This window comes from Populus nigra, chromosome 18 (assembly GCF_951802175.1).
Source record: "Populus nigra chromosome 18, ddPopNigr1.1, whole genome shotgun sequence".
Lineage (NCBI taxonomy): Eukaryota > Viridiplantae > Streptophyta > Magnoliopsida > Malpighiales > Salicaceae > Populus > Populus nigra.
Window position 1 is genome coordinate 4,547,241 of NC_084869.1, and position 12,632 is coordinate 4,559,872.

Here is a 12,632-nt window from a genome sequence, read left to right on the forward strand (position 1 = left end):
AAGAAAATAATATATTTTTTAAAAAATTTATTTTTGATATTAGCATATTAAAATGAAATGAAAGTAAAAAAAATATTTTAATATAAAGTAAAAAGAAAAATAAAAAAATTTAATTTTTTTTTAAAATGCTTTTAAAACAAAGAAACAAACATATTATTAATAAGATTCATAATCTTGATCCTCGCAGGCAGTTATCCTTTTTCTGAACCACAGGGATTGATATGATGAAGATGAAATACCACAGGGACCTTATATTTCAATTGTAAATAACAACTGTGGAAACACCAACCAACCAAAGCAAAGTCTTTACCCGAACGTTAAAACCGCTCTCTCCTCTCCTCTCTTGATTTAACATCTCTCAGAGTATAACTATAAATTCCCCGGCGATTAGAATATATAAAAGGATTCTTGTCATACAGCAATCTCATTTGATGACCAAAAGCTCCATCCTTTTTGTTTGCTCTCTTCATTCCACAATTCCCTCACAATCCAACCCCTTCAACACACAGCTTCACATAAAATAAAGAAAGACTCACAAATTCAGAAGTAGTGGTTTTGTTTGCGAATACCAATGGCTTCCTCATCATCTCAAGAGAGATCAAAGCAACTGCACAACTTTTCTTTGCCTTGTTTGAGATGGGGCAATCAGAGACTCCTTAGATGTGTCAAAGTCAGTGATGACATTATCAATAGCAATGATGATAATCAGCACCAGCAAGGATTTCAATCAAAACCCATCAATTTGGTTTCTTACAAGAATTATAAACCAAACCCGATTCAAGTCAACAATGCTGCTGCCAAAAGATTGAAGCTTCCTTCTTCTTCTCCTTTTGTTGTTGAGGAAGAGAAAGGAGGAGGAAATATTGATGAATCTCCAAGACCCTGGAATTTGAGGACTAGAAGGGCAGCTTGTAAGGCTCCACTTAGAATCGAAGAGCAGCCGTCAAGGAGAAATATTGTTGTTTCTCCAAGGAGGTATTTAGAGATTGATTCACCAAAGAAACATTATGAGAGTTTGATGTTGAAGAGGCAGCAGAGTTTCGAGATGAAGGAGAAAGTCAAGTTTTCGATTTCTTTATCAAAGAGAGAGATTGAAGAGGATTTTCTTGAGATGGTTAGAATTAGGCCACCAAGGAGGCCTAAGAAGAGGCCTCGAATCGTACAGAAGAATTTGGATGTAAGTTTTTCTGGGTTTGATTTTCTTGCTTGTTTGCTGAGAAAATGTTGGAAAGTTTTGTTTTTATTGAGTGATTGGCTAATCAGTCAGTTGTAGAATTATCATGCCATATAATTTGATTTTTTCCTCCAAAAAATTTCTTGTTCTAGTACTAATCAGATTAAAAGTTGTAGATTTCCATTTCCTTTCCTTTTTGTAGTATTTGACTCATTTTTGTTTTGTAGTTGGTTTCCAGAATGCTGATTTACAAATTTTTTTTTGGCTATTTTACAGTCAATTTTCCCTGGGTTGTGGCTAGCTGAAATTACACCAGATTCATACAAGGTTCAAGAAGTGCCTGAATCATGAAAGGTGATAATCTCTAGTTTCATATCCATGTTGTTTATATTTCTGATTGGATAATCCAATTCATTGTTGTTGTTGATTACCTTTTTATGATTTACATGGATAGTTTGGGTTATTAGTTATGGTGTTGGAAATTGGTTTTGCAGGGATTGAACTGAAAGCAAAATTGTTTTCTGGGGACTTTCTTTATATTCTGCTTCCTTCCTAACACTGGTGCAATTCACCTCGACTTATGGTAATGCTGCACCATTTTTGTAAATTGCAAATTTAATGAAATAAAATCTTAAATTCTTGCTTTGTTTTGCAATTTTTTTATTTTTAAGATTCTGCTTTCATTCATTGATTCCATCAATTTCTTTTCTGAGATGCTCTCAAACATGATGGAGTAGTTCCCTCTTCTTGGCATAATTTTATGTTTAAAAGCATGTTTCAAATTTATATCAAAAGAGTTCATTCTAATTTGATGCATGAAGCTACATGCTATGCCTTTTTTTTTTTTTTTTTGCGGAGAGAACTGAAGTACTTCATTGATTAGAGCCAGAATGCAAATCCTTTGTTCAAGGAATTAAATATCTATGAACCAATCCTGCTTGTGTCATTTGGACCTAATAGTTTGCTCAGAGGATGGCAACCTCATTCCCTTCTTGTTTGGCATGATTAGTGTACAAATAAAGCCGCTAAAAGCATTTGCATGGCTCGTGGTATGATATAAATGATAACAGCTTTGTCACTGGATGCTTTTAGAGAGGCACTTGAGAGCCTGAACTGCAGAAAATACAGTCTAGTTCCATAACAAAAACTGCTGTCCTTGCAAATGGGTAACCAAATCGAGCTGCTATTTTGCTATATCCGTGCCACCTTAACCACAGGAGCTTGCATAGATGATTTGAAGAGTGAGAAATAGGTTCTCCTAACCCCTGACTTCATGTAGCTCCATAATGGTACCAATTGTCGACTTCAACATGCCTACTGGACCCTTCAGTGCATTAGAAATGCTTTTGGGGTATAGTTTTTCACACTTCCCTTAGTTGTGTTTTCTTTGAATATTCTTGGAGAATAGAAATACCATTGTGCACTATCTTTGATGCTGTCTCTTTGATTTGAAACTTGAAATCCCTTGCCCTCCAAAAAGGACTCGGCATGACAAGGGAAATAATGACCTGACCATCTTCAAAAGTCTTTATCAACTGATTAAGCGGCTACTAAATTGTGGTTATGGTCTTTGTAGGACTTCATTTTCTAGCCAAACTACTTGAATTACTTTTAATGTCATACCTGTTCGCTCGCAGTACGGAGCAACCTCTACACACTAGGCTAGATTAGACTCCGAAGTGTATTGCACAAGACACGTCGAGCAAGATTTCTAACCGTTGGTAGCAGGAATAAGTGCCTGAGTTTTCTCCACCAAACCTTTGCATGCTGTATATGACCAGTGCCCGCACTTTTCTAAGTTGCTTTCTCTTCATTGCTTGGTTCTAACCACTTTGCATGATGTAGTTGATTGGTATCCACTTTGAAAAGAGAGACTTGGCTTGATAGAACATCCATGTATCAAGATTTGTTTATGCAATCCTGATTTGATTACACTGGAACTCATTAAGATATGTCTTGGAAACAAGGACTCTTGCTGCTTATGCTTTGGTTGACTAATCTAGGTCTTCTGATGATTTTTCTTTATGCTCTCTAACACTGAAAATAGACCAAAGGGGAGCTGATGCAATTTCTTAGAAGCAATGTGATGCGAACCCGTGAATATAAAGATCTAGAAATTCATAACAAAGTAGATAAACAACTCAAGAAAGCTAAAATTCAAGTTTGGATAAAAATCTTGACCTAAAAGATAGCCTTGTACCAAAGAACCAAAGGTATCCATTTTTTATAGTGAAACAAGAACTTAAAGTATGCGAAGATGCCACAAGGTCAGTTGTACCTTGCTAAGTTAGTTGTTGATCTTTGTCCCAACAAAAAATGTGATTTGCACTAAGTAAAAATCTAAATTATTCAATAATAAAAGGTTGTCAATTAAAGATTCTTGTAAAATTAGGAAACTCCAAAAAATAAGTTGTTAAATATATGTGTGTTATGAGAAAAAGAATCTTCTCTAAATAAAAAGTCTACAAATCAAAAGATAAAATTTGTATTGCATTTGCTGATCTGTATCGTAAGACCTTCCTGAATTTCGATTGACTTAAAATTTAAACTCAATATAGAAAAATATGTATGAAATAAAATTCTAGCCCGATCAATGGTCAAATGAAGAATTATTCTCAATAGAGTAAAACTAGACAGTAGACATAATTACACTAGAATCTGAATTTTTTCATTCAACCTTTTCTTGGATCATATCATTATCTCTCTTTTTAAGATGGTTCGTCCTCGAATCACCAATAAGTACTTTAAGACCTCTTATTTAAGCATTCAAAGCTTTTTTCTTGTAAACACTTACCTCCAACAACTTTGTATAAAAGTAGCAGTCATCCTTTTTCGTCTTTTATCTTTTTGGCATTGTTGCTACTCTCTCTCTCTCTCTCTCTCTTGATGAATACTTGACACAAGTAGAAAAATGAGATGAAAGACAAGCAAGTTATGATATGAAAACACTATAAAATAGGAATTCTGATCCAAAATCTTAAATCTGAAACTATAGGTATCCAACTGATCTTAATGAGACTAAACTTGAAAACCTCAATTTACCTTGTTACTCGAATGAATCAGCCCTTATAATACTTGAAATTGTGATTTTTTTAATCTCTTTTTTTTTTGCCCTAAATAGATATTCTTGACAGAATTAAATGTTGATACTTTTTTTTTTTATCAAGGGATCCTTAATGTAAAACTAGACGATAACAAAAAAGACAACAAAACAAACTGAAAAGAACTATAACCAAATCAGACTCGGAACAAGATAAAAGAAAAACAAGAAAAAGATATACCCAGAAACAAATTTAAACAACTAAAACAAAGAGGATATAACCTAATTTTCAGAGTCTTAACTCTAATACCAACTGATGCAAACCTTATGGATATAAATATTCAAAAATCCACAAGTAGATAAACAACAAAATTCAGGTTTGGATAGAAACTTTGACCCAAAAATAACCTTGTACCGAAGAACTAAATGTATTGGAAAAGAATTCGGACCTGTTGTTTATAGTGAAACAAGAACCCGAAGTTTGTGAAGATGCCACAAGATCAGTTATACCTTGATAAGTCAGTTGTTGATCTTTGTCTTAGCAAAGAACATGATTTGCACTGAGCAAAAACCTGAATTATTCAATAATAAAAGGTTGCCTGTTAAAAATCCTTGTAGAACCAAAAAACTTCCAAAAATAAGATGTTGAATATCCTTGGATTACGAGGGAAAAATCCTCTCTAAATGGGAAGTCTAAAAGTCAAAAGGTAACAAATAACAAAATCCGTATTGCATCTATTGACCTATATCGCAAGACCTTTTCAAAATCCAATTGATTTGAAATTTTAACTTAATATAGAAAAATATATCTGGAAACTCCTGATAAAATTTCAGCCTGATCCAACGGTTATATTGAGAGTTATGCTTAATATAGTAAAACTGGACCATAAACATAATTATACTAGAATCCAAATTTTCTTATTTCACCTTTTCTTAGATCTTATCACAATTTCAAGTCAGCAAGGGTAACAATATAATTGAAGGTGAATCGATTGAGTAATATGTAGTCATTTCATGGTGTTTCATCAGCAACAGATGGGAGCTCACATAGAAGTCTGCTTCACTGTAGGAACAGGACATGGAACACACCACGAGTCAGCTAAATGAGTTCTATAATCTGGCTTAATTTTTATTGGCACCCTGTCATGTTTAAAATCATTTGTGAATCTAGTTATAGGTTAATTCTAGAAAATCTTTTATCCTGTACTGATTGCAAACATCATCGGTATGCTTCATGCTCAGCCCACCACAACTATGTTTGTTATTGCGGCCAGCTGTGCAGTTAGCCGCAATAACACACGCACGCTTAGCTGCATAATCTCTCAGCCGTAACCTAGCTGTGCCCGTGAAAGTCTGAGGTGCCTTGGGGAGAAACATCAACAATGAAACAACACCCTACGTCAAGCCATTTGCTGAAACATAATTAATGGTTCCAAATGAGTCGAATTTGAACCGAAGTGGTAGGGAAGAATCACAGATAACTGTGCACAAAGATGGAAGGGTATCAGTGGTGGGAATGTTTCTTTTCTTTTCTGCACTGTCAAGTGTTGGGTTTATTGAGTGTGGAGTTACAGAGAGCAAAACCTGGTATTCTTATTGGACACTCATAATAGCTGAATTCACTGTTTTTTATATATGTAGCTGGGGTCCAAGAGGAACTCAATTGATCACATTTGACTTCTATATTTAAGAAGTCTATTGAGCTGTTTTTCTAAAAAATAGGTGTTAAATTTTTGGAAAACTGGGTTCGACAGGCATAAATACAATCTGGCTTTCCTTGTTATGAAAATCTGTTAACAAAGTTCAACATTAAACGACCAAAAACAGCGATACTCCAATCAGTATTGTAGGCTGATACGGGGCTAAAAGCTAGTCATTTCTGTATCAGAGTAAAACATGCCCGTTCTAGGATTAGCTTCTTCATATAATAAATACAGCCTTGACCGTAAATCTTATCCTCTTTGCTTCTTGTTGATGGCGTTATCTATCTTCATTTGTAGGGCATTATTTCTTGTTATCCTATTTCTTTCATGATTTTCTATCTTCTCAAGCAAAACATTCCTTCGATTATCTGATTGGCACTGAATTCAGTGCCTTTATGTCGAGTTGGAACCTCTTGTTTAAGCAAAAGCTTTTGCTATCATAGGCTGCCTTTGCCCAAAAGGGCCATCAGTGGATCAGAGTTGCATGTCTCACACCAGAATCTACATACTGGCTTGGTGCCCATTTATCCAATCATCTTCCACGCAATACTCTCAGATAAAAAACTCTTTATATTGAAACTAGTGTGGAAGTATTCCTCTTCATGCACTATTGAACAAGGGTACTGCCATATTTTGCTGCTGTGGAAGATTGTCAACTTACCGTGTTGTAACTGCAGTCATTGTCACAGCACAATTTGCATTATGAACAGCACGGGTAAATTTAACATTTTTTTTTAATCAATAGTGATGTGATTTTGGTATTGCCAGAACAGACATTTTGAGAGTTATTCTACAGAAGAAAAGTATGTACACTGAGAACACTATTCAATCAGATAAAAGAAACAGGGAAAACAGAAACAAAAAGCTGTTCCATTTCTGACCCTTTTATTGGTCCCAGCTAACAGCAATACAGCATAAGTATTAAATTTCATTGAAGATGAATGTCCATTCAACCTTTAGATTTGCCTATGCTTCGCATCCTATGAGAAATTTTGTTTCCAAGTATTACTGTGCATGCTCAAGCGCGGGCAGAAATTTTGTATTTCAATCTTCATTGCCAGGTTTTGGATTTAAGAACACCCTTTCATTGTGTTTCCACCTGTGTGAATTCAGTCAGAAATCTCTCTGGAGATAATGTTTCCAACAATGGGTTTTAAATTCATCATGAAACTGTATCCTCTATTTTCTCCATTACTATTGTTTTGTGAAAATATTACCATTTGAATGAAGACACAAGGAAAAGAAACAGTGATTCTGAAATGATAAATCATATCACTGTATATTTAATCCTTTATTAATTGAGAAATATTAACTAAAGATGCTTTCATTTGGCCAGCACTGCCCTGTATACCAGTACTCTCCAAGCCTGCATTATAACATCCAAATTGACAGCTTGCTTGTGCTTTGAATTCTTTCATAAGTGAGGATAAGCAACAATAGTTGAATTTAATCTGAAAATATGAGGTTCAAAACTGAAAAAAGTGGGAGAGAATTAAGCAGGAAGAAGGTCACTTCAACTTTTGAAGTTCAATACTTCAATGAACCTACAAAATAACTTCGAAATGAAAGATTCCAGCTCTTTTTTTTTCGGGTCTTCTAATTCCACAATAATGATAACGAAGTTGACCACTACCTAGGTATACATTATTTATTTGAAAAGAAGAAAAAGACTAATTGGTAAACTCCTGCAAAGCTTCTTGGTGGTGAGAATGGGATCTACTACCTGATTTTCTCACTTTTGATCAACACGGGGAATGGTTCATGTTTTGAATGGGTTGGAAGCAATGGGGCACCTTGAAAAAACACAGAAGAAATGGTCTTCTTTTCCTCGGACTCGGACACTGCATAATTCTCAACAACCCTGAAGGAAGCTACCATGAAGCCCCCTGGCATTATTGATAGTCCCCACATATGTCCGTCCGTTATCCATCCATATTTCTTTCATGTATTAGGCATGTTGAAGCTCAAGTAATTTTTAGCCAGAGCAGTGAATGTTCTAGCCCAAAATAGTGAAAGTGCTTTTCATCTACAGTTTGTTTTTACGACAAGAATGATTTGATTTCGGACTTCATAGAGTTGAAATGTGGGATCCATTGTTGATTAGTACGCCTTTATGAGAGGAAAATTAAGGATAAGGTTTACGGCTAAAAAAATCAAAGAAGTTTTTAATGGAATAAATAATAAATAGCAAGTTTTAATTAATCTGATTCAGAATTCAAGAAAGCTTATTGATGAAATCAAGTTCATTACACAAGGATTGAGATGGGAAGATTCAAATCAGATAATTTTATTTTTCACTACTTTTTTTATCATAACTAAAGCTATAAGTTGAATTTGAAAGTGATTCTAGTTGGACCGAAAATTTGACTTTTATATCTTTTCAATGATACATGACACGTTTTCTAATTCATTAAGAAGAGAGATAACTATTTGTTTGAAATTAAGTTTTAATGCTGCTAACAGATTACGAGAAAAACCGCCATTGTTTTATTTTAATTAGTTGGGCTATTAAACTATCTTTGTTTTGTACAATACTTATTTAAGTTTCAGACTTATTTATTTTATTAATTTTAATTATTTTGGTCTAGTTTTAGCTTGATTTGAGTATTATTTAAATTGAATTTATGCATGTCCCATTAGAAAAACTAGAGTTACTTAGCTTTATATTACAAGTACTCTTTGTGAAGAATATTTCTATAACAGATTTTTTTGTAGAATAAAAATATTATCTCTTTTGGTTTTTGGTTGAATTTTTAACTCTTTAAAAGAATTGATCAATTTTTATTAGTGATTTTATATATTTTTTTTGTTCATCTTCATGTGTAGATATTGTGATTAAATAGTTTTTAATCATGTTATTTTTTACTATAATAAGCTAAATTTTATACTCAAACTTGGATTAGATAGATTAAAGATTCACAAAATCAATTAAGTTCTGCTGGGGTAGTGTCGGTTGCTCCTCACATGACATACCACTTAATGTTTTGTTTTTCAATATCAGATTTCAGCACCTGAGGTGGTGATTAAGGCTGCGTGGAAATCTGGATAGAAATTAGACCTTAGGTTTTAACTATCATGCTGTCTTAACAAGATGCCATCGTTTTAAGAGGTGTCATAGGGCACAAGACAAGCTTACAAAACAAGAGTCACTGGGCTGAAAGTGCACGCTCACTTGAGGTAATCTGGCGTTTCAGAGATGATTGATGTATTACCATTCTCTGTTTTCCTTGATAAAATCACTGATTCAAACCGTTTCAAATTGGGAGGTTTTGTTTCCTCTTGAATTCATTGTAAATGGTGTGTTGCTTGAGAAATAAGAAACTGATGATGTCAATTAGAGAGCTCTAATCACTATTACATGAAACTGACTAAGGAAGGAAGGAATAGGATTCTAAATTCATCCCACTTATAGGGAAGTTTTTAGATGGAAGTATGAAGCTAACGCAAACAAAAAGCTCAGAAAAGTTCAAAGGCATCTTATCATGTGTTTTTGGTTTTTCAAGCACAGGGCTTGAAACATTGCCTTTCTCCTAAATCCCACGAGAAGATAAAAACACATAACCTAACCAAACCAAGAGACATCTCTCAAATCAACCTGTGCATTAATAAAACAAAGACATAAAAAAAGTTGCCTTTGAATAAACTAGAAGAGACTCCCTCTAATGAAGAGAGACCAAAAAAGACAACAGAATGTGACAAGCCTTGAAAGAAGGTTACCTGTTCTTCTGTCTCCTAAGCTTGTGACAGGGTGATATGCATGAACAATGAGCATTCCCGAGAACATGATCCTTCCATCCCTTCCAATCCCTCATTGGCATTATTATATTTGTTTTGTACAATTCACTTAATTAGCTCTCTCAGTTCCTGACCTCAATTATTTCTCCCCAGTCCTTGCTAGCTTCCAACAAACTTTAACTCAAGTACTACAAGACTTGAGATCAGCAAAAACCAAAAGAGCCCACAGAATTATAATTTAGAAGATAACATCATATCATTAGTTGAAGGGTAAAAATAATCACTTTCTGCTCTTCTTTTCCTTTCCATTGCGCAAAAAGGATCCCAAACCAAAAAGATTTGCAGTTCCTTTGTAAATGTAAGGTGGTGGCAAATTAAACACAGGACTAATCTTACCATAAGACCCTGCCTTCTTCAATGGAGGCTTTTGTGGTAATGAATAAACAAAACTAGACTCCGAAGACGATGATGATGGATATGGTTCTGACTTTGCCATGACAGCTGATTGTTGCTTCTGTGAATTATTCTTGCGCATATCCTTCAATGTTGTTCTCTTTGCATATGGCTCAGAACCAGTTGAGCTGCTCCGTGATAAAAGTGGTAATGAGCAAAGGCTTCTCTTGATATCACTGTTGAGACTACTACTTCTCTTGAATCCCCAGAAAGACTTGGACTGAGGCTTTTCCTTCAACTGATCAGAATTCACAACCATCAATTCCCTTATGCTATCTTTTGTTAAATTGCCATTAGTAGAAGGAAATGGAAGAGGAGGAAGGGAATCTTTTCGTGGAGATTCATATTTATGTATTTGCTTTGAGGCAGTAATTCCTTCTGGAATTTGAACTGGCAGGATCATGCCATCTGCGAAAAGCTCGTCTGCCGGAGACGATTCATGGCCTAAACTACTGCAAATACTGAACTCAAAATCAGAATTTGAGTCCAATAATTTTATGTCCCTTCTTGACACTTGCTCAATTTCTCTGTCATGTCCAAGACCATTAGAGAATGATATTCGAGGGCTTGTTTCCGAGCACATATTGGTTACCTCGGTTTCAGATTCTTACTAACATGTCAAAGACAATGGAATCAAAGAGAGCGATTTTAGGAGCAAAGAGTGGATGTTAACGGGAAAAAAATAATCAAGAGTGAGAGCAGATGTTGAAAGAGAGGAGAGAAAAAAAGGTGACGAAAAAAGAAGAAAGATTCAAAGACGATGGCTATGAGAAGAACACATGATGTTGAACATTGACAATATTGTATGTTTGGACCAGGAAGTCAAAAAAGAGAGATACAGAAAATTTGACGTCAGAGTTTCAAAGAAAGAACAGACAGGACAGGACAAGAGATCACTGCAGCTTTTTTGGAGGTCTGAGGATGAAAGTGTATCTAGGAAAATTCAAGGATCCTACAGAGGAAGCATGCTCTGCTCTTCAATGAAATGGAGCAGAGCAGCCTGCAGAGAAAAGTTGTATGCCACTGTTTAGATAAAAGGAAGGAGGGAGCATGAGTAAAATAGAGAGGTGGCCTGCGAAACAGGAAGAGAAGAGAAATAATAAGCTACTTGTAGGTGAAGAGAAAAAGCAAAAAGAAAAATGTTGGGTGAGTTTTGTGGGACATTTGGTAATTGCATAGATTTGTAAATGAAGCCCAATCACATGGGACAAATACAAAATTGGTTTCCTTCTATCTGAAGCAAAGGAAAATTGCACACAAGAATTCTTCACATGAAAACTAGAATTTGCTCAAACTGACAAAAATATAGAGCGATTTTTGGATACGAAAGGGACAGCAAGGCCATCATCATCATCATCATCTTCTTCTTCTTCTTTTTATACTTCTTTTTTTGGAGAATTGGAGATTAAATGAGTATTTAATTGTTTTCTTTTAAGAAAAAATGACCTGTGTGTTAACCCTCTCACCATATAATTGACTTTTGGGCTAACATTTCAACCACTTAAAGCTTCATTTGTTCTTTCAAGAATCTTCCAGTTTCCTTTATGTCTTTGGGAAAAATTTATTTTCAAGGTGGAAGAACTCCGCTGACACATTTGCACAGTTCAGCCCTTCCTTCCTTCCACTCATTTTTCAAATAATTTATTTTTCTGTGGTAGGTAATCAACTGTTTCTTCTAGATATTCTTACCTCTTGCTCCTCCCTCCACTTTCCTGTTGCTTTCCACCCTTTCTTTACCAAATGGTGAAGAAACAATAATGCTCTTCTCATCAACATTTGGTAGGTCATAATGTTTTCGTGCATTGACTCTCTCGCCCTCTCTCTTTGTATGTGTGTCTATATATATATATATATATATATATATATATACTTTGACATTTGAATGAGGCTTAATTCTCTTGGAAACGATGATCTAGTAAGAATAAGGGTGTGTTTGGTATTATAGTTAAATCATGTTTTCTTTGGGAAGTCACTGATATCAGAGGCTGATTTTGCTGTTTTCTAGTGTGTATATTGGTTTTGTTACACGAACAAACAAATCTTAAGAATCGCCATACATTTACATGTGGTGATTTTTTTAATGGAAGATAAATAATTTCTTGTTCATGAAACCCATATTTTTACCATTTATTGGTTAACACATCTATTTATTTAAAAATAAATAAATCCTACAGTGTTAAAGTTTGTTTGTAAATCAGTTTTCTTTTCCTTTTTTGCATGAAATTGCAAAACCTGTTCAACTTGCTTGGTGGGCCATCTCCCTACTTTTTTTTTTCATTGCAAATCTGATTTGATCCAACATAAAACTCACAGGTGATATTATTATTATTATTATTAACATAAACTGAAAAGTTAATAAAGTGTTCACCTCTTCAAGTTTTTTTTTAATTTTATTTTTAAAATTGAAGTAGTTGAAAATTAGGTTTATAGTTTTTTTTACTTTCTATAAAATTATCTCGAATTTCTATATTGTCTTTAAACACACCAAGTTGATTAAGAAAAAAAAATGATGTTTCTTCGTTTGATT

General features: G+C 34.4%; 2 protein-coding genes across 5 annotated transcripts; one reads left to right on the forward strand and one right to left on the reverse strand.

Annotated features, from left to right (window-relative positions):
- Positions 1-286: 286 nt before the first annotated feature.
- Positions 287-6,766, forward strand: LOC133678289 (uncharacterized). Of its 3 annotated transcripts, none has more exons than XR_009835948.1 (4): positions 287-1,177; positions 1,451-1,528; positions 1,669-1,757; positions 6,361-6,766. XR_009835948.1 is itself a non-coding variant. In XM_062100573.1 (3 exons), the coding sequence occupies exons 1-2, from the start codon at positions 572-574 to the stop codon at positions 1,523-1,525; spliced, it is 681 nt and encodes a 226-aa protein (XP_061956557.1). In that variant the 5' UTR covers positions 287-571; the 3' UTR covers positions 1,526-1,528; positions 1,669-1,829. The 3 variants fall into 3 exon arrangements, 1 of the variants encoding a protein (XP_061956557.1); XR_009835949.1 differs by lacking the exon at positions 6,361-6,766 and adding an exon at positions 2,812-3,172; XM_062100573.1 differs by lacking the exon at positions 6,361-6,766 and having other exon boundaries at positions 1,669-1,829.
- A 2,457-nt stretch (positions 6,767-9,223) lies between these two features.
- On the reverse strand, positions 9,224-11,359 carry LOC133678299 (uncharacterized). Of its 2 annotated transcripts, none has more exons than XM_062100582.1 (2): positions 9,635-11,359; positions 9,224-9,479 (listed from the first exon to the last, which is right to left on the reverse strand). In XM_062100582.1, the coding sequence occupies exon 1, from the start codon at positions 10,686-10,688 to the stop codon at positions 9,933-9,935; it is 756 nt and encodes a 251-aa protein (XP_061956566.1). In that variant the 5' UTR covers positions 10,689-11,359; the 3' UTR covers positions 9,224-9,479; positions 9,635-9,932. The 2 variants fall into 2 exon arrangements, with proteins under 2 accessions (XP_061956566.1, XP_061956565.1); XM_062100581.1 differs by having other exon boundaries at positions 9,224-9,512.
- Positions 11,360-12,632: the final 1,273 nt, after the last annotated feature.

Bases quoted from the DNA above. Each gene is read 5' to 3' on its own strand.
- LOC133678289 (XM_062100573.1), top strand. From the start codon at position 572: ATGGCTTCCTCATCATCTCAAGAGAGATCAAAGCAACTGCACAACTTT. The intron at 1,178-1,450 runs GTAAGTTTTTCT...GCTATTTTACAG, and splicing joins TCGTACAGAAGAATTTGGAT to TCAATTTTCCCTGGGTTGTG.
- LOC133678299 (XM_062100582.1), bottom strand. From the start codon at position 10,688: ATGTGCTCGGAAACAAGCCCTCGAATATCATTCTCTAATGGTCTTGGA.